This window comes from Callithrix jacchus, chromosome 6, assembly GCF_049354715.1.
Source record: "Callithrix jacchus isolate 240 chromosome 6, calJac240_pri, whole genome shotgun sequence".
NCBI lineage: Eukaryota > Metazoa > Chordata > Mammalia > Primates > Cebidae > Callithrix > Callithrix jacchus.
In genome coordinates this window covers 91,836,439-91,861,062 of record NC_133507.1, presented here as the reverse complement: position 1 = coordinate 91,861,062, position 24,624 = coordinate 91,836,439, and the positions used below count along the sequence as shown (strand labels likewise).

The 24,624-nt window shown below is 39.1% G+C and overlaps 3 protein-coding genes across 14 annotated transcripts in view; 2 read left to right on the top strand and 1 right to left on the bottom strand.

Moving 5' to 3' along the window:
* The window catches only part of LOC144576666 (uncharacterized), a 489,614-nt gene extending 483,904 nt beyond the window's left edge, over nucleotides 1–5,710 (bottom strand). For 3 of the 8 annotated variants that reach the window (XR_013518956.1, XR_013518957.1, XR_013518958.1), the window contains exons 1-2: nucleotides 5,659–5,710; nucleotides 3,932–4,055 (exon numbers count right to left, since the gene is read on the bottom strand). The gene's annotated coding sequence lies outside the window, so the exon portion shown is untranslated. Of the gene's footprint in view, nucleotides 1–3,931; nucleotides 4,056–4,471; nucleotides 4,840–5,658 lie in introns of those variants that run through there. The other 5 variants (XM_078327895.1, XM_078327893.1, XM_078327894.1 and 2 more) reach the window with 2 other exon arrangements.
* SPOPL (speckle type BTB/POZ protein like) overlaps nucleotides 1–24,624 on the top strand; it is a 72,283-nt gene that overhangs the window by 596 nt on the left and 47,063 nt on the right. The gene's annotated exons all lie outside the window — the stretch shown is intronic.
* On the top strand, nucleotides 779–19,969 carry LOC144582940 (uncharacterized). Its single transcript, XM_078375633.1, has 4 exons — nucleotides 779–826; nucleotides 4,271–4,627; nucleotides 4,722–5,296; nucleotides 5,417–19,969. The coding sequence occupies exons 1-4, from the start codon at nucleotides 779–781 to the stop codon at nucleotides 5,559–5,561; spliced, it is 1,125 nt and encodes a 374-aa protein (XP_078231759.1). The 3' UTR covers nucleotides 5,562–19,969.

Genomic DNA, 24,624 nt, shown 5'->3' with positions numbered 1-24,624 from the left:
CCACCAGCCTCGGCCTCCCAAAGTGCTGGGATTACAGGCTTGAGCCACCGTGCATTTTTCTTTTATTATACTATGAATAGAGGACCTGCAGTTAGGGTGGTCAAGACTTTTCCCAGATGATATATTCTCCAGCAGAAATACTGCTATTTCTAATGCATGAGGCACTTAATGATACAGAATATATGGATTACTAGCATTTCAAGAGCCTCAACCACGTTTTAAACCTAGTTAAAATGAATATATGAAGCAGTATACCAACTATTCAAATTATTCTTCACATTTTTCATAAGAAAAACAACAAAAATTATCTCTCCTATAGTAGACCTGACAGATTATCCAAAGAACCAAAGCAGTAAATATATGACTATGTATTTAATTTGAAACAAAGAGGCATTCTGAAATATTTGACATAATGTGACTGGGGACATTAAGGTAAGGGTGTCAGCTGGGCACTGTGGCTCATGCCTATAATCTTAGCACTTTGAGAGGCCAAGTCAGAAAGATCACTTGAAGCTAGGAGTTCCAGACCAGCCTAGGCAACATGGTGAAACCCTGTCTTTACAAAAAATAAAATGAGAGAAAAAAAAGAATAGCTAGACTTGATAGTGCATGCCTATAGTCCTAGCTACTCAGGAGGCTGAGATGGGAGGATCGCTTGGGCCCAGGAGGTTAAGACTGCACTGAGCTGTATTGCATCGCCCTCCAGCCTGGGTAATAGGGGAAGACACTGTCTCAGAAAAAAAATAAATAAATAAAGTAAGAGAAAGGAAGGGCGTCAATGAAGGAATTAAAGGACTTAAAAATGGTCCTGTTCTCAGAACTCAGGGTAGGCCCTGTTCTGAGTTTCCCGAGAATTCTCTGGGAATGATTTTTGAGTGATAAGTTCATAAAATGTACAGGTTCTTTTTTGTCATAGGCATCGCTAGACAAGGGTTACTGGTGTAATTGCTTAAGCTCTGAAGTATTTTGTATCCTTAAGAAGCCAGTATCATATGATATAAAAGTACTACGAAACCAGGAATTCACAAGCAAGGTGAAAAGCCAGAGGCAGAAAAAGAAATGGAGATGTTGGAAGAGAGAATGAAATTACATGTACAATAATTTATAAGTTATTAATATTAAACAAGGGTTTTGGTGTTTCCTTATAGATAAAAGGCCTAATATTTATTACAGTGAAAAATAATTGGCAAATAAGCTGTCTTTTCTTTCCACAATGATTCCAGAAGCTAAATGTCATTTTAATTGTATAAGTGTTAGCTTATGGAAGTTAGGACTGAGTTTGGTTTCCTTGAAGAAAATTTAGGAAACGAGGGGATAATGATTAGAAAAATATGGCCAGGCGCGGTGGCTCAAGCCTGTAATCCCAGCACTTTGGGAGGCCGAGGCGGGTGGATCACGAGGTCAACAGATCGAGACCATCCTGGTCAACATGGTGAAACCCCGTCTCTACTAAAAATAAAAAAAATTAGCTGGGCATGGTGGCGCATGCCTGTAATCCCAGCTACTCAGGAGGCTGAGGCAGGAGAATTGCCTGAACCCAGGAGGTGGAGGTTGTGGTGAGCCGAGATCGCACCATTGCACTCCAGCCTGGGTAACAAGAGCGAAACTCCGTCTCAAAAAAAAAAAAGGAAAATATGTGGGATGCCAGGCATGGTGGTACATATCTGTAGTCCCAGCTACTCAGGGGGCTGAGACAGGAAGACTGCTTAAGTCCAGGAGTCTAAAGCTGTAGTGAGCCATCATCATGCCTGTGAATAACCACTGTGCTCCAGCCTGAGCAACAAAGGGAGACCCTGCCTGTTAAAAAAGAAAAAAGAAAGAAAAAGAAAAAATTTTTAAAGGTGGAAACCAGGTTACTAGCAAAGAGCTTGACGGACTGCATTAAAACGTGCAGGGGCATTAGCAAAATGTCCAGAAGCAGCAAGCCCAAAAAGTTTTTTCACTGAGGATTCATAAAGTATTGCATGTTTGCTAACAAGAATATTCCTTGCTTTTTTTTTTTTCATCTCTACGTGGAAGATAATAAAGGATTGTGAGTTTTGCATAGCTTAGTTTTTGACAACCAGAATTGGAAAATTATTGTATAAACCAGGTAGTGATACAGAAGGCAGTGGTGAGTCCATTGTGCCTACCCAGCCATGAAATGGGAGTATCTAAGGTGTTTAATTTAGAAGAATAAGATGCCACAGTCACTAAAATATCAAAGTGGGAAGCTTGATTGGTTCTTCAGGCAGAGCCTCATAGGGTTCACAGAGATCCAGAGGCTGAGGCTCATCTGTGTTTATTAAACTCAGAGAACGGCTGTTCTAATCTTCATCTTCACTAACTGCTGACATAATTACAGGAAGTAGAACTTCCAAGTTGACTATATACACTGAGGAGCATACATAGTTTCCTATAGAAAATCAATGATAAGTAGCAAAATAAATATGCAAAAGTTATATGACATTTAAGGAGTTGGGTCATCCTAACAGTTAATGCCGTAAATGAAGCAAGCCCAATACTGGCTTAGCAGAGGCACACTATGCTCTACACTAATGATAAAGCTGTTACATTTCTATTTTTAAAAATGTACTTATGGCAGCAATAAATAAAAGCCTATCATAATTCTCCAGTTTTGCAGTAGGTATGCAGTAATTAGGAAATCAAATTAAGAAGGTAGTTCTTTAGCAGATTGGATGAAAACTTTAATAAGCTTTCATCACTCTTAACTTCCAATTGGAAATGTACTTGATGCACTTATAATTTAATTCTTTGAGTATATTACATTTATTCAGTGTCTTACAATTTTTAATTAGTGGAAGACAGGAGGTGATATACTAGGGAGGGGTTGAAAGAGCTAAAAGGCTTAGTCAAAAATTACATGTAATTTTTGCTATATGTCACATACCAAAAAGTTAACACGGGTGCACAGTGAGATTAGCAAATAGTTTTAACTGTTCTTTGCTGGTTTTTGAAGATGGTGAAATGTTTGTACTAATATTTCCTCTCTCCACCAACTCTTCCCCCACTCCCTAGGCTCACTTTCAGTTCTGTTTTTTAACTTTTGGAGATCATTGATCTGCATACACATTCTACCAACTCAGCCAAAGACAACTTTGAATTTAATGGTTACGCTAATTTTATCTTTATCTGAAAACGTTTGGCACAAATTGTATCCCAAGCACGTTTTGTCTTAAATAAGTCAATAAGATTGCTAAATGTAAGGCCAGGTGCAGTGGCTCACACCTGTAATCCCAGCACTTTGGGAGGCAGAGGTGGGTGGATCACTTGAGGCCAGGAGTTTGAGTCCAGCTTGGGCAACATGGTGAGACTCCATCTCTACTAAAAATGCAAAAATTAGCTGGGCTCACGCGTGTGGTCCCAGCTACTCAGTGGCTGAGGCGTAGAACTGCTTGAATCTGGGAGGTGGAGGTTGCAGTAAGCCAAGATGTCGCCACTGCACCCCAGCCTGGGCTACTAAGTGAGACCGTCTCAAACAAATAAAAAGAAAAAAGAAAGAAAAAAGATTGCTAATGTAGTATTAATTTGAAATGAGGGGGCTCTGCCTGTCCAATATTCGTAATCCCAGTAATTACTGGATGAATTACTTGCCCTTTCTAGTACTTCTTAAGGTGGGAATAATTTCTACCTTGAAATTTTAGAGAGGTTGTTGGGAGAATAAAGAGAGATGATACAAGTCTATGCTTAGAATACTCAGCACATAGCAAAATAATAAATATTTTTCCTCCCCGCTCTCTCTTTTCTTGGAAAGCCAGGTAAGTAATGAGTTGATTTATGGCAGGGTGTGGTGATTCACGCTTGTAAATCCCAGCTCTATGGGGGCCAAGGTGGGAGGATCCCTTGAGCGCAGGAGTTCAAGATCTGCTTGGGCAACATTGCAGGACCTTGTCTCTATAAAAGATTAAGATTACCCGGGCGTGGCGCATACCTGTAGTCCCAGCTACTTGGAAGGCTGAGTGGGAAGATCACTTGAGCCCAGGAGGTCGAGAGGTTGAGGTGGCAGTGAACTGTGATGGCACCACTGCACTCTAGCCTGGATGACCGAGAGAGCCCTGTCTCAAAAAAAAAAAAAAAAAATTAAAAAAAAAATGCTGTCATGTGCACAAAGTAAAAAGAGCTGGGATCCTTGAATGACATTTGCGCCTGCCCTGTCAAAGCCTGAACTGTTGGTCCCGCAAACTTCTTTAAAGAAGTTTACTCCTATTAGCTCGATTAAGTATCTTTGTCCCATGGTTGTGAGGAATAAAGAGTTTTCACCCCTTTTTAGACTAAATGTCTGAAGAGACAAGGTAGTCCCCTCCTCTCTTCACACACTGGTGCAGTTCCAGGAGACCACCTGTTCTCTTGGAAGTGCACTCACTTCCTAGGCTTCCCTGGCAGCCCTACGGGAGGCTCTCAAGACCTGAGACCTCCAGCTGAGCCTCATCCCCCTCAACCAGAAAACTGCTCCAGGGGGCACTTTATCTACCTGGAAAGTTCTCGATTTCCAGTTGGAGCCTGTATACTGCTGGTTGTATCTGAGCTGTTTTTACAGATCTGGGCTCACAACCAGAGGTTAGCAAAAGTTCTACCTGGCTTCCGAGACTGCTACAGCCCCAAGAAAACCCTGTGCGCACATACGGCTGTCGCCTTTGGCTCCTTCCGCGGATTAGACCAGTTAGGACGTCTCAGCGGGCTTTTAGGCAGGACAAGTTTTATGCTTGGCTCAATCATAAAAGGGTCAGGCCAAGCAAAGCGCCTCCGTGCCCCTAGCCCGAGCGGTGCGGGCTGCGGAGCCTACCCAGCCGGGAGCCCAGTGCCAGGCGGCAGCAGCTTCCCAAGTGCGGCAGCAGATCCGGGCCCGCCCGGAAGTGCCCAGCGCTGGAGGAGGGAGCAAGGGCCCGCGAGTCACCGTCGCCGTCGCCGCCGCCGCCGCAGCCGCCGTCGCCGCGCGCACGCGCCCTCGCGGGCTGGGGGACGGGACTGGAGTCGTAACTCGGAAGCCGGAGCCCAGACTGGCCCGCGGCGGGGGGTGGGGGGGGTGGGGGCTGCGCGGGGGCGGGAGCGGCGGAGGTGGCCGCCCATGGCGGCGGGTTTGTTTATCCCGGGCAAGAAGTTTGGAAGCGGGAGATAGGGAAGGAGGGCGGGCCGGGGAGGAGGGATGCGGTTCGGCGGAGGCGGCCGCCACAGGGACTTGCCGCCATCACCCCTGCCGCCGCCACCGCAGCCTTGGGCTCCCAGGGTCGACTCCGCCGCCGCCTCAGCGGGAGAGGAGCCTCCGCCGGGACTGCCCGCTGCGGCCCTGCACGTCCAGGTAGGCTCCCCTCCCCCTCCCCCGGTCCCCGAGGCAGCCTCGGGCTCTCGCTCCCCTCCTCAGGCTCGCCGGAGCCCGGCGGCCTCCTGCTCGAGCCTCACTGCTCCCTCTTCCCTCTAGGTTCCGGACCCCCGTTCGAACGGAGCATTCCGGCCTGCTTTGGGGGCTACCTCTGCGCCCCCGGACCTCCCTTCCCTCGCGCGGCGGCGCCGCTTCCCCTGGGGATGCCCCCAACCCCCTTGATTTCCAACCCTCCACCTTTTAGGATCCCCTGTAGTTTTACCACCGGGCCTCACCCCTTCTTTTCCTCTGGCCTCCCTCCTCCCCTATACCTGTATGCCTCCATGCCTGCCCCTTTTCACCTGAGTGCTGCCCAAAGCTAGAAGCTGCCTCTTCTTCCACCACGCAGCGTCCAAGTTCATACCTCCTCCTCATCCCAAATACAGACAACTTGAAACTCTCATGCCTGTTAGCCCATTTTAGGCAGGGTTCTCAGCTCTGCAGACCGCTCAGTACCTCCACTCCGGTGGTCATGTCCTTCACCTCCCCACCTGCAAGCACACACTTGTTTTCTCATACATTTTTGCTCACTTATACCAGAGTACAGCAAGCTAACCGCGCGGTTCAGAGTCCCAAGTCTTGAAAAGCCCACTTTTATTCCTGCTGCTCTTCTTTTTCCTAATTCTTCTTGAGTCGATATATTTGTATACTGATTCAACATAAAAGAAAAGGGATGGTAGCATTTTCTCTCTCAAAGCAGTCAGTCACAGAACCCAGTAGAAATAAGATTCACCATCTGCTTATCCTGACTTTTACTTCTTTCCTGTCTGAACTCTGTCATTCAGTGAATCTTTCCAGACTTCTGATGCTTTGTCTGTATTTGAATAATATTGGGCCTAGTTTGACCCATTGTAGTACTCACTTTCCCACTTGAATCCACTGTTTCTGGGACTGGAAACTGACGAGGTAAAAGGTTCATACCTTGGAAAATTACATTTCTCCTACCACAATGGGATTGGTGGAATATTTCAAATTACCATTTCTTCATTCTTGTGAGAAATGTTGCCTAGTGGTTAAGAACTCTTCTCTAAGCTCAGGCTAGTGTAGTTGCCAGGGTGTAAACCCTTGCTCTGCCATCTACCAGCATTGGCTTTGGGCAAGTTGATATCTCTGGGCCTCAGTAGTCTCACAGCTATAAATTGGGGTTATAATATTACCACATAGGCTCGTGCTGGTGATTGCACAAGTAAATGCAAGTAAAGCACTTGTAACAGTGCCTGGCACGGGGCAAATATCTGATAAATGTTCTCTATCATCAGTTCTTGATTTGACTTGATCTGGCTTGTGAGTAGGTTAATTCGAAGAGAGGAAGGTGGGAATGGAAAGCTGCCCTCTTCTTCTTTGGTATTTAACATCCTTTTTGATGTAAATAGCATTTATAATTTGTTGTATAAATTAATTCCTTCTGATTTGAAACCTACAGGGTTTTAGCCCACTATTTTCAAGTCAGCTAACTACCAAGCTGCAGATAGGTCAGTCCTTCTTTCAGATGTCTATTTGGAACTTCTACAATTTACCTTTGTTTTGAGAATAAACAAAGTGAAAGTACTGTGTATCACAGATTCATCATAATGGAAAATGAGGTTTTACAGATAAAAATTGTAGTACTGTAAGTTAAATACTCAAAACTGGTGTTATTATTCATACTCATCTGACCTTTATCTTGAATCACTACTCGAGGTAGAGCTTTGGTTTGGCTTGGCTTCATTCAGAAGATTGGTGTCCGTTTTCTCTTAATATGTTATGTTCATTCATATTCACATGTCTTCTTTGCTTGTTTACTGAATTTTACTCACTTTTAAAAATGCTGACAGTTTTTGCTCTACTTGCTTACCTCTTGTGCACTATTGCTTACTTAATACATTTTTAAAGGACTCACATTAAAAGGCCTGAACAGGTATTACTTTAGTGTTGTTTTAAATAGTAAAAATTTGAAATCACTATTTGCTGTCCTAATTACATGTAAAAATATGTAGATATGTAACTATCAAAATAAAAATGTTTCTCCTTTTATAGTCTAAAATAATTCTTGTGCCACCATGGCACATGTTTCATACTTTGGGTGACACTGCTTTTGGTAATGCTGTTCCCTGACCTAGAATAACCTTTACTCTTTCTCCTGCATATCCAGATTCTACCTGTATTCCACCTCTCACTGCTTCCACATAGTTCCTTCCAAAATTTAGTTTCTTGGTTTTCCTAATGTCTATATCTGCATTTTTAGCCATGAATTTGTATAAGCACTGAGGGTTGAAGAAAAATAACTTCCCTAGAATCAGACTTTTAAAGCTTATAGAAACTTTGAAAGGCTGGGATAAAATTGACGTTTAGCATCTACTCTATGCCAGCACTGTATCTTTGGTTTTATAAATAGTCTTTCCAAAAATATTTGATGAGCATCTACCATGTGCGAGGCACTGGGTATACATGAGAGTGGCCCTTCTCAACCATGTTTCTAGTGAAAATCAAACCCTAATGCTCTGAGGCATCTAAAGTATGTAATGAAGTACCTCATCTCCTGTGCACCTAGGATGGTACTAGCTATGTATCATTCTTGAGAGAACTGAGGAAGTAGTTACTCCAGTCATTTTTTGTAGGGCTTGATTTCCGCAGAACCCTACCTGTACAGAGAAGAGTAATATGCAGTCTCTGTTTTTTTGTAATTTATATTCTAATGTGGCACTGACAGGCAGTTTATATATATTAACTTACTTAAACCCCATAGTAATTCTTTAAGAAGGCTTTTGTATCCCCATTTTACAAATGGGGAACTTAAGAAACATATTACTTCTGCAAAATCAGACAGTTGAGAAAGTATTGCAGCCAGGCAATATAGTCCTAATCTATTACTCTTTTGCCTCTCACACCTTTCACTTCCTTGTTGATTTACTTTAGAGAAGACTCATTTCCTTGTTGATTAAATTCTCTGCCTTTCTGAATATCTTATTTATTAATTTTTATAAATTTAAGCTTGACAGCAGAGTTTTCTTCTCTTTTTAATGTTGTTTAGTAAAGAAAGTAGGCTCAAGCCTGTAATCCCAGCACTTTGGGAGGCCGAGGCGGGTGGATCACGAGGTAAAGGGATCGAGACCATCCTGTTCAGCATGGTGAGACCCCGTCTCTACTAAAAATACAAAAAAAATTAGCTGGGCATAGTGGCGCTTGTGCCTGTAATCCCAGCTGCCTCAAGAGGCTGAGGCAGGAGAATTGCCTGAACCCAGGAGGCGGAGGTTGCAGTGAGCCGAGATCGCGCTTTTGCACTACAGCCTGTGTAACAAGAGCGAAACTCCGCCTTAAAAAAAAAAAAAAAAGTAAAGGTGATTAAACTCTTGTATAGAACCTGGTCAGAAGTCTTAGGTTAAGCCTTATATATGACTAGATATTGAAGCCATTTACATTTGGTGGTTATGCTCACTATTTTGTTTTCTTACATGAATTTGTTGGCTTAACAAAAGTTTATTAACAACTCATCTGTGCCAGGCACTGTCTCTGGTTACACGTGGTAATGGAGAGAGATTACTTTTACTCATGGAGGCAGAAGTCTGTTTGGGGAATAAAGAAACTAAAGAAAAAAATGATAGGCTGGGTTCCATGGCTCATGCCTGTAACCTCAGCACTTTGGGAGGCCGAGGCAGGCTTATCACGTAAGATCACGAGTTCAGGAGTTTGAGACGAGCCTGGCCAACATGATGAAACCCTTCTCTACTAAAAAAAAAAAAAAAAAAAACAGTTAGCTGGGTGTGGTGGCACATGCCTGTAGTCCCAGTTACTTGGGAGGCTTAGGCAGGAGAATCACTTAAACCCCGGAGACAGAGGTTGCAGTGATCTGAGATCCAGCCTGAGCAACAGAGTGACATGCCATCTAAAAAAAAGAAAGAAAAAATTATAAAAAATAGTTACTGTAACTGCTACAAAGAAAAATCATTATGTAGAATGAAGGCACACCACTCCATCAGGGAATACTTCTCTGAAGAAATGACTTGTAGGCAGAAACCTAAAGGATGAACTGCAGTGACCCAAGTGATGTTGGCAATTTCAGCTTTCTAGAACTGAAAGGTCTAGTAAGAACTGGACCTTAGCACATGAGGTTGGTTGATGGAGAATAGACTGGAGCAGATCACAATGGCTAAATCCATGCTAAGCATTTTGAACTTAATCCTAAGAGCAATAGGAAGCCACCAGAGAATGTTAAACCGCTGAGTAAGTTATCCAAATTTTTGCTTAAAAAAAATCACTTGGCTGCTCTGTAGAGGACAGGTTGAAAAGAGGCAAATGTAAATAGAGGGAGACTAGTTAAGTCATTGCTTCTCAAACTTAGCTGTGTTGACAGTCCAATTTTGTTTTAATTTTCAGTTCATACTGGTATTTAGTAACACACAATAAAATACATGTTGTGGCAGTGTCAAATTGTTGTAAAAGTTCCTAAAATTGCTGTAAAAGTTCCAAAAGAACTGCTTTCTCTCAGTTTCTGTATTTATTTTATTTGAGACCAATAACCAAAGTCTATGGACCAATGCTGGTGCACAAAGATCATACTTTGAATAGCATTGAGATTAGCTGTTAGAGTAATGTAGTCAAGAGTTAATGGAACCTTGGTTCAGGATGGCAGTGATAGAGAGAAATTTGACAAATATTTAGAGGTAAAATTGTTAGGATTTAGAGGTGAATGAGATTTGGAGGTTCTAGGGAGAGCAAAAGGCTTACTTTCAGGACCAGTACTTCTTGCCTAAGGTGGGAGTACTGGAGGAAGAGCAGTTTTTTATTTTGTAGTTTCAGGAACAAGGAGGTATTGATCATTTTTCAGTTTGAGACTTACTAAACTTGAGACTGAGACATACAAGTAGAGGTGTCTAGTAGCAGTTGGGTAGGTCTGGAGCTCAGCAAAGAGGTTTGGACTGGAAATAAGTTTTGGAATATCATAGAGTTCATAATTCATGTCTTGGAGTGCGGGATGAGATTGCTTAAGGAGAGATTATAGAGAAGATAAAAGGGCTTACGAGTAAGCCCTGTGAATCTTTCGCATTTGAACTTTGGTAGAAAGAAATAGAAGAAAAGAGCCTGAGAAGGAAGAAGCTAGAGGTTGGAGGAAAATTTTGTTGGTATCACTGAAGCCAAGGCAATAAACTGAAGAATGGAGTGGCCAGTTGAGTATCTTGAATACAACTGGGAAATCAATCAAGTGGCAAACTAAAGAGCATACACTGAATTCAGCAACATGAAGAAAATTCAGCAACATGAAGAAAATTTTATATTTCTGGTAGTAAATCCACCCATAAACTGTTTGATGATGAATTTTGTATTAATCTGCCAAAGTTACAATCCTAAATTAAAATAAAATTATTAAATCTGTAACATGAGCCATATCTGTCTTCCTGAGTTCAGACATGTTTTATCACCTGGCTGTTCTATAAGTATCTAAAACTTGTCACAGCTTATTAATTCATAGTATATATTTTTAAATACTATTTATCGGACACTAAATACTAGACTTCTAGGTATGGGATTAGAATTCAGAGACTAGAACCATGGATGATTAAACAATATTTGTTTTTCTTACGTGATTAGTGCTGTCTTAGCAGTTTATTCAGGTTGCCTTGGAAGCACAAAGCAGGGGCATTAGGAAGCTTTCTAGGGAAATGACCCTTGAGCAGAGTGTTGCTGAAAGTCAGGTTACATAGGTGGAGAGGGTGAGTTAAACAAGGGTGGTAGAGGAGTTTGAAGAAATGATACTTTAAGTAATTTGAAAGCCTGCAAAGGTGGAAATTGGGGCTAGAGTACATGGATAGTAGGTTGGAGAGGTTGGCAATGCCATTTAAGCGTTTCTCACTTGAACTTGTATCTTTTTGGGATTTTTTTTTTGATTAATATTCTTACCAGCCATATGGTCACTAAATGTGGAGGTATCCTTTTAGTATCTTTAAAAAGTAAAAATTTCTGTGTTTTAGTATTTATTGCCTAAGGTAGTGTTTTATTTTTGCTAGTCAGCTTTACATTATATATAGTAAACCTATACTTACAAACTTATTCAGTAACTGATAGCGTACTGAAATATTTTAGTTACATTCCAGTGACTTACTATGGAAGAAATTTTTTACATGTAACTTTTTCTCAACTTTAAGAGTTTAAATGTTATTTTAACTGATTGTATTACATCAAAGAGTCTACAAATCCCTGGACTTTTCTCTTGGAGCATGGGTAGAATACAATTTATCTATAGACATGGATAAACTTTTTGAAGAATATTGTAGTTGGCAGAACCTTAATTGGGAAGGACAAAGTCTCAGAAAATAATGGGATAGAAAGGAATATTATATTAAAATGAATTTTAGGTTTTATTTTATTTTATTTTGAGACAATCTTGCTCTATTACCCAGGCTGGAGTGCAGCTATCTTGGCTTACTGCAGCCTCTGTCTCCCGGGTTCAAACGATTCTCCTGCCTCCACCTCCTGAGTGGCTGGGACTGTAGTCACAGCCACCATGCCCAGCTAACTTTTGTATTTTTAGTGGAGATGGCATTTCAGCATGTTGACCAAGCTGGTCTTGAACTCCTGACCTCAAGTAATCCACCCACCTCGGCCTCCCACCTTGACTCATGCCTATAATCCCAGCACTTTGGATTTTAGGATTATAGGCTCATGCCTGCAAAGGTTCATGCCTATAATCCTATAATCCAAAGTGCTGGGATTATAGGCATGACCCACCACACCTGGCCAAAATGAATTTTATAAACACAGTAAATGAAGAGTTCTAGAAAACATCTATTTTATTTTATTTTATTTTTTGGCAGGGACAGGGGCTCACTATCTTGCCTAGGCTTGTCTCCAACTCCTGGCCTCAAACGATCCTCCCACCTTGGCTTCCCAAAGTGCTGGATTACAGGTGTGAGCTACCCAACCCAGCCATAGAAGGAATATACTTTAAAACAGGGTCAATTCTATTAAAACTTGTTTCTGAAATAACTTCTTAAGTTATTGTAGAAACATCATTGTGTTACTTTGATCCGCTAAGGTGGTCTTCCTGAAATTTTATGTTAGGAAAATTGTAACTTTAAAAATTTCTTCTTACTAGTTCTTACTGGCATTAAAATCTTTTCCTCTTAGCTTCTTCTTGATTTTAAGTTTTGTATGTCTTGTGTAACAACTGTATGCTTTTCAAGTATTTATTATGGCTCGTAGAGGTACCCTTTTAGAGGCCTTTTATCTTTATGTTGAACATTACTATAGCTCCTGTTTGGTATTCTTTATACCTGCTTGTATGTTCTAAAGGAGGTCAGAATAATTATTAGCATTATTTTCTGAATTGTGTAATATATGAGACTAAACTTTACATAGGTAAAAGCTAGCAGATTAAAATAATTTTTTATCCTAAAGTATAAAACCATGGTTGGGACAGGTTAGGAGAGAGATAGATAGATATAGATATAGATATAGATATAGATATAGATATAGATATAGATATAGATATAGTTATATCTTAAGTGAAAGTATGATGAAAATATTCATCTCTGTGATAGGAATATATTTAGAAAATACTCCCCTTCCCTTAACACATGCACTTCTTTGGAGTTGGTTTGTTTGCTTTCGTTGTATATTAGCTAGATGAATAAAAATATTTAGGGTTAACAATTGAAAATAAAGAGATGTTTTTATTTTCTTTATAACTAATGCAGATCTGAAGGTTAATAGTATACCAAAAAAGTAGTATCATGCTTTTGAAATATTATTTTATAGGTATAAGCTGAGAACAAATTTAAAAAACAAAAATAACAATATGTTATATTTATTGACAAAATACTATTGTTTTCTGCTTGGGTATGTTTTCTGAAGCAAATTTAACAATGTTTTTCTTGTGTAAACTGCATTTGTAATTACACTCCCTGAGTCATCACTCAAGTAGTTGAGTGATTTTTTTAGAATAGATTTTATTTTTTTGATGTTTTTTTAGGTTCACTGAAGAAGTTGAGCAGAATCTACAAAGATTTTCCATATACCCCCTGCATCCATACAGACATAGCCTCCTCCTTATCACCATCCCCCACCACAGTGGCCCATTTTTCAAACTGATGAATATACATTGACCCATCATTATCACCCAGAGTGCATTATTTACATTAGATTCATGGTTGGTATTGTATAGTAGTTTCTGTGGATTTGAACAATTTTTATGACATGTATCTGCCATTATGATGTCTTTTACAGGGTACTTTCACAGCCCTAAAAATCCTCTGACCTAGGCCTATTCAGTCTTCCTCCCTGCAGCCCCTGACAAACATTGATCTTTTTACTCTTTTGCCATTTCCAAAGTGTGTAGCCTTTTCACATTAGTTTCTTTCACTTAGTATTATCCATTTTAAGTTTCCTCTGTGTCTTTTCATGGCTCAATACCTCATTTCTTTTTAATGCTGAATAATATTTTATTGTCTGAATGTACTACAGTTTATCCATTGACCTACTAAAGGATATCTTTGTTATTTACAAGTTTTGCAGATTACAAATAAAGCTGTTATGAAAAACTTTGTGCAGGTTTTTGTGTAGACATAAGTTTTCAGCTCTTCTTGGTAAATACCAAGGACCATGATTGATGGATAGCATGGTAAGAATATATTTAGTTATGTAGGAAACCACCAACTGTCTTTCCAAGTGACCATACCATATTGCATTCACACCAGCAATGAGTGAGAGTTGCTGTTGTTTCACATCCTTGTCAGTATTTGGTATTATGCTGCTGTTGGTTGAAGTAGTCTATAGATGTCCATTATGTCCAGTTGATTAATAGTGTTTTTGAGTTCAGATTTGTCCTTACTGATTTTCTGCCTGCTGGATCTGCCCATTTCTTTTAGAGGGTGTTGAAGTGTCCGACTATAATAGTGGATTCATCTATTTCTCCTTGCAAGTCAGATATTGCCTTACATTTTTTGACACTCTGTTGTTAGATACATACAAATTATGAAGACTTTACCTCTTTATCTCTTTATAATGACCCTCTTTATTCCTGATAACTTTCCTCACATTAAAGTATTAATTAAGTGATTTTTAAGGTAAAGATTGCAATAGTCTCAAGGTATTTTTTCAGCTGTCATTTATATATATTTTTTAATGTTTTAATGGGAAAGTCCTCTGTATATAGTTTTTTTAATATAAGACCAAAAAATGAAATAAAATAACAGTGAGTATAAATTTGTTCTGAGATTGCCAAGGCAAGTACAAATACAGGAAGCTACCAAATACCTAAATGAATTGAATTTCATTTAATTATTATTATTATTATTATTTTTTTTTTGGTGGCAGCACTTCAGATCAGTTTAAATCTTTATTAACTATTTAGGAATTAAGTCCGGTTTTGGTAGAAAAGCTCAAGTGGGGCATGGGCACACACTAAGCAGATTTGGACATTTCTGATTGTATTTAAGGTGCATCTTTATTCTGCATGTATAATTTAAAAATTAAAAAAGTACATCTTTTAAAACAAAAATACTCTTTCCTGTAAGCATTTTATCAATGGTGTTTGAGAACTGGCTTGAATTGTGGAGTATTTTGGTTTATGCTTTAACATTGTTGATGATTTTATTTTTCCCAGGTGTCTGATTTATTTTTACTGTTGGCTGTCTGCCTCTCCCTACCCCAAGTCTTTTATAAACAAAAATTTCATCTTTAAGTTGTATAATGAAACGTGTATTTTTTTCTTTGAGAGTATAACAGGTGTGTTCACACATGGGCCTGAGAAACTGACAGCCTTCTACAGTGTAAAGATAACCTTTACACCAAATTTCCTCATAGATTTTTTTAGTTAAAATAGAAGTATGCTTTGTAAAGCACTTTTGCCAGACAGACACTGTGTCATACTTTAGACATTTTAGCTCATTTACTTCTTATCACTAACCCATGAGTTATAGATAATACCATAATTTTTTGAATCACAGTTGCTGTCAATTACCAGATGCATTATTGTTTTATGTACCCCAGAGAGAAAGCAGTGCAGATTATAATTGTAAGATGCTGTCAATTTCAGAAATGTTCAAATGTGACAAAAATAGCTGTCTTAGAATTAGTGAAAGGTAGAATTAGTGCTACCTTGTTTTGTGGTTGTCACTCAGGGTTCTCAAGACAACTCATCTCCCAAAATGAAATGAAGTCAGGACAAATATAAGTCTGCTTTATTTCAGAGCTCTTCAGGCATCATAGCATGGAGACTAAGAGCATACATCCACCCTGCCATTTAATAGCTGTATTACTTTAGGGAAGTTACTAAAAGTCTCAGTTTTCTTTTCGGTAAAATGGAAGTAGGAATGATAACGGTACCACCATATAGTTGTTATAAGAACCAAATGAGTTGTATATACATTTATAATGTGCTTTCCATAAGGTTAAATGCTTTGTATATATATTGGTTAATTAAAACAGTATTACTGTTTCTCATCTAAGTAAATCCTTGCTTAAAGGGAAGGGGAAAAGAGGCTTATCAAATGGTTCATTGATATTTTGTGCACACAATAAATATTAAAGTATTTTATTGATTTGTCTTTTAAAACTAATATAAGATTGTAGTCTCGACAATTTTGACATCAAAATTACATTTTGATTTTCATAAAAATAATATTATGTAAAGGTTTAGCTGAAATCTGCTTTCCTTTCATCTCTGTTATGACATATTTAGTCAGAATATTGATGTGCTATGATGGATATCTTGAAAATAGCCTGCAGTGTAGTTGGGATTTCTGTCAACCTCATAAGGAACTGATTCCAAAATTCTTTTAAGGGTTTCGGTATTGTTGACACGTTTTAATTTCAGTTAAAATATACTGCTTTTTCATTGCACAATATATAGAGGAAAGATAATACTGAGACAGTTTTTATTGTAGTGGCTTTATATGTACATGATTTTGTTGATTCACATTGAGATTTAAAATCTTGTCATCTTTCTGAACCACAGTTCTATAAAAATAAAATAAAATCTTGTCATATACCCTGATAACAAAAATGGATTAAGACCTTCCTTTGAACTTCTTGCTTTTTCCCACTTTTGCTTTGTTTTCATTGTTTGTTTGTTTTTTAATTTTGTACTCAAATCATTCATTTACTTCACAAATAATTATTGACTGACTTAAATACCAGGTTCTGTGTTTACAGTGATGAATTGAAAATAGCCCTTGACCTGGCAGAACTTACTCTTTGGGGTTTATTAAGTGTCTAGTCATTGAGTACTTAGGCATGATGCCAAGGACTTTATATATGCATCTTTTGATTTAGTCGTCATAACTACACTGCAAAGGTAGGTTAGTGCTTCTCAAATGTTTCTATTAAATAGATGGCAGGGAAGAGGGAACTCTTGGGGATTGAAAGGGAGATAACAATCTGAGTATGGTAAGGGTGGTGGTGAAGGGGAAGAGCTTTGATGTTAAAATTATTTTTGGCCGGGGGCGGTGGCTCACACCTGTAATCCCAGCACCTTGGGAGTTTGAGGCGGGCGGATCACAAGGTCAAGAGATCGAGACCATCCTGGCCAGCATGGTAAAACCACCTCTCTACTAAAAAATACAAAAATTAGCTGGATTTGGTGGTGCGCACCTGTAGTCCCAGCTACTCAGGAGACTGAGACAGGAGAATTGCTTGAATCTCGGAGGTGGAGGTTGCAGTGAGCCGAGATCGTGCCACTGCATTCCAGCCTGGCACCTGGTGACAGAGCAAGACTCAGTCTCAAAAAATAAATAATTTTCAAGTTAGTGTTTTCTCTTAAAAATGATTCAAGGACATGGTGGCTCACACCTGTAATCCCAACACTTTGGGAGGCCAAGGCAGAAGGATTGCTTGAGGACAGGAGTTCTTGACTAGCCTGGACAACTTAGCAAGACATTGTCTCTATAAAAAATTTAAAAATTAGGCCATGCACAGTGGCTCCTCAGCACTTTGGGAGGCCGAGGTGGGTGGATCACCTGAGGTCAGGAGTTCGAGACCAGCCTGGCCAACATGGTGAAACCCCATTTCTACTAAAAATACAAAAATCAGCTGACTGTGGTGCCATGCACCTATAATCCCAGCTGCTGGGGAGGCTGAGGCAGGAGAATTGCTGAATCTGGGAGGCAGAGGTTGCAGTGAGCCAAAATTGTGCCACTGCACTGCAGCCTGGGCAACAGAATGAGACTCCATCTCAAAAAAAAAAAAAATTAAAAACTTAGTCACATGTTGGTGATGGTGGTGTACACACCTGTGGTCCCAGCTACTCAGGAAGGATGCAGTGAGCTAGTAGGAAGGATGCCTACTTCCTACTAGGCGGGAAGATCACTTGAGTCCAGGAGTTTGAGGATGCAGTGAGCTATGGCCTTGTCACTGCACTCCAGCCTAGGAAGATAGAGCTAGACCCTATCTCAAAAAAGAAAAAAAAAAATTGGCTTTTGCATTCTGTTAACATACCTTTCTTAGTTTTTATATAAACATTTTTAATGTAAAAATGTTTAGTTAGCATGAAAGAAGGTTAAAAAAGTGTCCTGTCCCAATTTTAGGGTGTAGGAAATATGTTACTAGGAGCAGGATTTTATAAACTTCAGGGCATCAAGGCTGCTTACTTATTTGTTAGTGTTGGTTTTTGGTTTTTTTTTTTGCTTTTTTATTTTAAGTAAACTTTTGAAGTGTAGCATGCAAAGACATACACATATTATCATACAGCATGTATGGTCTTTTATCTGGCTTCTTACCCTAAACATACATATATGATTATGTGGTATGTGAACACTGAATATCTGAGACAGGTCTCAGTTAATTTAGGAAGTTTATTTTGCCAAGGTTGAGGACCCCTGTGGGGGTAAAGAGCCTCAGGAGGTCCTGACAACATGTGCCCAAGGCAGTCAGAGCATGATTTGGTTTTATAAATTTTAAGGAGACATGAGACATCAATCAACATATGTAAGATAAACGTTGGTTTGGTCCAGAAAGGCAGGCCAACTCAGAGCTGGGAGAGGTCTTCCAGGTCAGAGGTAGATAGAGACAGATGGTTGCATTCCTTTGAGTTTCTGATTAGCTTCTCCAAAGGAGGCAATCAGATATGCATTTATCTCAGTGACCAGAGGGGTGACTGAAGAGATTGGGAAGCAGGTTTGCCCTGAGCAGTTCCAGCTTGACTTTTCTCTTTAGTTTTTCCCTTTGGGTCCCCAAAGTTTTTTTCTTTTCACAAATCCAATTATGTTGTCTGTACCAGTACTTTATTCTCACTGCTTCATAGTATTCCACTGTATGACTCTGATCATGATTTATTTGTTTTACTGTTAATAGTCCGGGGAATGTAGCTCGTAATATAATCATTGGGTCATATGTGTGCTTTGTTTAGTTTTAGTATTAATCCAGTGATTTCCAAAGTGGTTGTGCCAAAGTATAACCTCATCAGTAGTAGATGAGAGTTCTAGTTGTCTCACATACTCTGCAACATTGGCTTAATATTCTGTCTCATATATTTAGCCATTCTGGTGGGCGTAACATGGTGTTACGTAGTGGGTAGGCTATTTTCTTAAAATAAACATGAATTCTTTACCTGCTCCTACCATTGGTCCCCTTCTTTGTGCACATCAGGACCATGAAAGTGGAACAGAGGTATTTTCATAAAACCCATCACATGATTCTGGTTGCCTTGCCAATTGGTAAGATACAGAGTATACAACAACACATTTAAGTATAATTTAAGGAAAATGAGACTGTCATGAAAATTACAGCTCCACAATGTAGTTTATTGACTTTCTGACAAAATTGCACTTCTAAGTTGCTAAACATGGATGAGTTTTACAATATTGCAAGCTGTGTAGGCTTTTTTATTTTTATTGAGTGAGTCTGCAACATTGGCCCAAAGCTACAATTACACAATGCTGGAATGTGCTTGTTTTCACTTGACCATCTACCCAGATTGCAAGTTGTGTTCATTCATTATTCTGTGGGATTTTGCTACAGTTTAAAGAAGGGAAATACTATATAAGCAGATCTTTCTCAATTTTCAGAACTTGAAAAAAGTTGAGAAAATAAATTTTACCATTTCCTCACAGCATGATGTGTGTTGTTTTGAATTTAATTTCCTGTTATTTGTGGAGTTTTTCTTTTAGGTTTCCCAGAAGTGTTGCTAAGCTATATGTTTTGTCATTTTGTGGTGAAAACCCAAGAGTGCAAAAAATATTTTTCCCTTGGATCCTTTTCATTGTTAGGATTGTAGTTTTTCTCATTCCTTAATTATTGTAGATTATATTGGAATTATATGTAGAGAAGTGTCATTCCTGTACCTTTTGGGGATAATATTTGTTGATTTCTTCTGTTAAGATATGCACATAGGCTGGGCGTGGTGGCTCAAGCCTGTAATCCCACCACTTTGGGAGGCTGAGGTGGGTGGATCACGAGGTCAAGAGATCAAGACCATCCTGATCAACATGGTGAAACCCCGTCTCTACTAAAAATACAAAAATTAGCTGGGCATGGTGGCGCACGCCTGTAATCCCAGCTACTCAGGAGGCTAAGGCAGGAGAATTGCCTGAACCCAGAAGGCGGAGGTTGCGGTGAGCCGAGATCGCGCCATTGCACTCCAGCCTGGGTAACAGCAGCGAAACTCTGTCTCAAAAAAAAAAAAAAAAAAAAAAGATATGCACATAGACTCTTCACTCCAGATAAGCCCATAGTTTTCCCTTTTTAACATTTTTTACAGCTGTTATTTTTATGTCTGACTTCATTTCTTACTACTGCAAAGTACTGTTTTAAAGTAGAGCAGCCATTTGATAAATAATTGTGCTCTACATACTCAAAAGTATTTACTGATTATTGCTAGTCACAGGAATCTTGGAATTATTAGTTCATCATTAGAAGAGATAAGATGTCATTATTTGTAGGACTTTTATTTTGAAATAAACTTGTTTGACAGCAATTAGCTAAGAAACCAAAGTACATGTTTAATGAAGGCATACACTTATGAAGCTGCTATTCTGCTTCTTTTTAAGATTTTCTACAGCATTGTTCATCAGCTCAAAAAAGCAGACAGTGGGTGGTTAGATTGATATGGGTTTACAGGATGATTGTGGTAAAGAACAAAGTGAAATGTTAAGCATGTTTGCTGGACGGTGTTTGAAGTGATGCATTGTAGGCTTGAGGTTTGATAAGGGAGGAAGTGAAGCCATAAATGAGAATAATGACTCTAAAAAATGGGAAGGGGCTAAGGAAGTATTGGTAATAAGAGATATTGAGGGATTAAATTACTGACAGAACAGAAATAAGGTCTGTTGTAAAAGATATACTGAGGTTTGTTTTCAGAGTTGGTCAGGCTATTTATTCTAGGTAAAAAGTTTGTTTGGAAAAGATTGCTATAATGTTATGTGGGTCAGATCATTTAGGAACGTCAAGGAATTTGATCCTGGTAGGTTAAAAGTCCACAGGGTGCACTCATCCGAGGTGATGATAGAAATAGTGAAGAAAACTATGGAGGGAGACAAGTGCTGAAGTCCTCAATAAGGGAACCTAACTATTAACAGAAAAGGTGAACCCATGATAGCCAGGGAAAAGTGGGGAAGATGGTATAGCATTTGACTTACGGAGTTGCCAAACAGTTTTGGAAGAAGGCTGGAAAAGTGGTCTGGAAAAAACATCAGGGAGTTAAAAGAACTTTAATTGCTCCTTACTCCTTTTTTCTAGATCCTTCACTGGTGTAAGAAAAGAGTATTATTTGTGCAGTTCTGGTTTATCTACTTTAATTAGGTATTTACCTCTTTGACCTTATCTTCATAATCTTTATTTCACTAATGCCTAACCTATTTAGGTACTTAATAAATGTTTGTTCAGTAAATGCTAGACAAATGTAAAATTGTTCCAGTGTCCTGGAAATCTAGAACAAAGAGCATTAGTTAGACATTTTAAACAGTGATGTGAAAACTAGTGAAGGGAACCATTACTTTAACACAATTGTATTTTTACAGTATGGAATTAAGTACCCCAACTATAATGAGGCATATTTGTGTTTACAGGCATAATACAGAAAATAAATTACATAATTTTTTTACATAAATAGGTGGATGACGGTTTCTTGATGGATTTTAAAGGGTAGTTGGGATGTTTGGGAGAACATACTTGATTTTTAGAGGTTGGCAGGAGGTTATTGTGGAATTGATGCATATCTTTTAGAGCTTTCAGCAATTATTACACTCTGATCTCTGACTGCTGGTTACTTTTTTGTTTCCTTTCATTGGTGTATTAGGCTTTTGAGGAATGAATTGTAGCAGATTAATTTTGGGGCAAGATGTGTAAAGAAATCTTCTTAATTTTTTTTTTTTTTTGAGATGGAGTCTCACCTTGTCACCCAGGCTGGAGTGCAATGGCGCAATCTTGGCTCACTGTAACTTCCATCTCCTAGGTTCAAGTGATTCTGCCTCAGCCCCCTGAGTTGCTGGGACTACAAGTGTTCACTACCACACCCAGCTAATTTTTTATATCTTTAGTAGAGATGGGGTTTCACCATGTTCGTCAAGCTGTTCTGGAACTCCTGACCTTGTGATCTGCCCACCTCAGCCTACCAAAGTACTAGGATTACAGGCATGAACCACTGCTCTGGCCATCTTCAGTAATTTAAAAGTTAAAAATTTCTGACCTAGGCTGGGCGCGGTGGCTCACATCAGTAATCCCAGCACTTTGGCAGGCCAAGGCTGGCAGATCACCTGAGGTTAGGAGCTCAAGACCAGCCTGGCCATCATGGTGAAACCCTTCTCTACTAAAAATACAAAAATTAGCTGGACCTGGTGGCACATGCCTGTAATCCCAGCTACTTGGAGGGCTGAGGTAGGAGAATCACTTGAACCTGGGAGATGGAGGTTGCAGTGAGCCAAGATCATGCCACTACACTCCAGCTAGGGCAATAAGAACAAAACTTGGTTTAAAAAAAAAAAAAAACTCTTTGACTTGAAGGGAGAGGGAGAGAACCTCTCTTTTATTATAGATAAATGTTTTAGAACTCAAGTAAATTTGAAAAATGCCTAGGGTTAACATTAGTAGATCCAGAATTAACTAACTGTGCAGGAACTACCCTACACACTTTATAGACCTTGTCTCCTATAATACTCTATGACCTTTCTGTGAGTGAAGAATTATTCCCTTTCTGAAAATGAGAAAGCTAAGGGCCAGAAAAGGAAAGTAACTTGTTCAAGAATATAAAACCTCAGTTTCTTTAATTTACAAAGTTTTATATACAGACTTTACAGATACATTTCATTGAGTTTCGAAGGAAGTATTCACCAGTGTAACAACAGCCAAATCGAGATATAGATCATTTCCATTACTCCGGAAAGTTCCCTCAAAGGTTACACAATTCCTAAGAGACATGTTAGACATCAGTCTTTTTCCAACTGCATCTCCATATTGCTTGTATTGGAAGGCAGTTGGGAGCTGCTAGAGATAAGCAGTGTGAGAAGGCTGGTGTATACCTGATGGAGAGTCAAGCAATAAAAGTTTAAAAAGCAAGAATAAAACCGAAAAAACTATTTTGGACAAATTTAACTTTCATAGTTCCCAAGACTATTACTATTCTGTAAACAAGTTCTATCTTTGAGTTTCATATTGATACTCATACAAATAATTTATCAAGTGCTTTCTATCTACCAGACACTGTACTAAGTGTCTTCTGTACCTCACCATTCAATATACCAGCCATTTGAGACGATTACCATTTATTATTCCCATATTATAGACAAGAAAACTGAGACCCAGAGATGTTACGCTGCTTTCATATTGAACCCAAGTCTGATATCAGAAACTAAACTCTTAACTGTGGTTGTGTTCTCTGAATCATTCTGTAATATTAAATTATTTTTGGCGCTTTGTTTTAGAAGGCATTAAATTATGTACTGTTTTATAAACATGTAATTCTTTACTAGTGGTTGACTTCTTATTCATATCTTTGCTTACGCTCTGTTGCATTCTATACTGGGCAGTAGGGTTATATAAAGATGGAAATATAGTAATCTCAAGGATCTTAACATATTTGATGAATTGGAAAAATCATAGTGTTTTCACTTAAAAATTCTGGATTCGGCCGGGCGCGGTGGCTCAAGCCTGTAATCCCAGCACTTTGGGAGGCCGAGGCGGGTGGATCACGAGAGATCGAGACCATCCTGGTCAACATGGTGAAACCACGTCTCTACTAAAAATACAAAAAATTAGCTGGGCACGGTGGTGCGTGCCTGTAATCCCAGCTACTCAGGAGGCTGAGGCAGGAGAATTGCCTGAACCCAGGAGGCAGAGGTTGTGGTGAGCCGAGATCGCGCCATTGCACTCCAGCCTGGGTAACAAGAGCGAAACTCTGTCTCAAAAAAAAAAAAAAAAATTCTGGATTCAATTTCTGATTTGTTTGGCTTAAAAAAACAAACAAAACTCTGTGACCTTTAATAGAGTTGCTTTTCTGTGTTTCAGTTTCTCTATGTGTAGAATAGAAGTAAATACTTAAAAGGTTTGTTTAGAGGATCAAATGAAATAATATGTGTGAAGAGTAGAGTTTAGGTGGGAGCATCACTCGAGCCCAGGATTTCAAGATTAGCCTGGGCAGCATAGCGTAACCACGTCTGAAAAAAAGATATAAAATTACACAGGTGTGGCATACCCCTGTAGTCCCAGCTGCTTGGGAGGCTGAGGTGAGAGGATTACTTGCCTGGGAGATCAAGGCTGAAGTGAGCCATGATCATACCAGCCTGAGTAACAGAGTGAGAAGAAAGAAAAATAAAAAATAAAATTTTTAAAAAGTTTTAATATATAAAGCAAACTCTAACAGATTGTACTGGTAACTACAATACATTTAATTAATTCTGTGTGGATGGCATTTTTTGTGAAAGTCCCAGGTAGTTAGGGAGTAAATTTTACCTAAGAAAATGGTATAGAGACAAAAGGATGGTTAGTAAAAGTTTATAGAAAAGGTGACATTTAAGATTAAAATGAATTGTTGGTGCTTAAAGAAGAGATAAGGTTAAATTATCTATCATTTTTTCATTGAGATAACTCCTCTGTGAGCTGAATAAAAGAAGTGTGCTACTATAGTTTATAAACTAGAACTTGGATTAAATGATGTTATAACAAAGATGTATATTTTGTATTCCATAATGTTTTTATAAAAAACTGACTATGAATAGGTAATTTCTGATTCCTTCTGTCTTTTCATAGCTTTTTTTTTTTTTTTGAGATGGAGTTTCGCTCTTGTTACCCAGGCTGGAGTGCAGTGGCATGATCTCAGCTCACCGCAACCTCCGCCTCCCGGGTTCAAGCAATTCTTCTGCCTCAGC

What these genes read in the sequence shown, in the direction of transcription:
- LOC144582940 (XM_078375633.1), top strand. Translation starts at nt 779, where the DNA reads ATGAAGGAATTAAAGGACTTAAAAATGGTCCTGTTCTCAGAACTCAGG. An exon ending in TCCTGTTCTCAGAACTCAGG is followed by an intron (nt 827 to 4,270) that starts GTAGGCCCTGTT and finishes ACCCCTTTTTAG; the next exon opens with ACTAAATGTCTGAAGAGACA. An exon ending in CCCTGTGCGCACATACGGCT is followed by an intron (nt 4,628 to 4,721) that starts GTCGCCTTTGGC and finishes CAATCATAAAAG; the next exon opens with GGTCAGGCCAAGCAAAGCGC.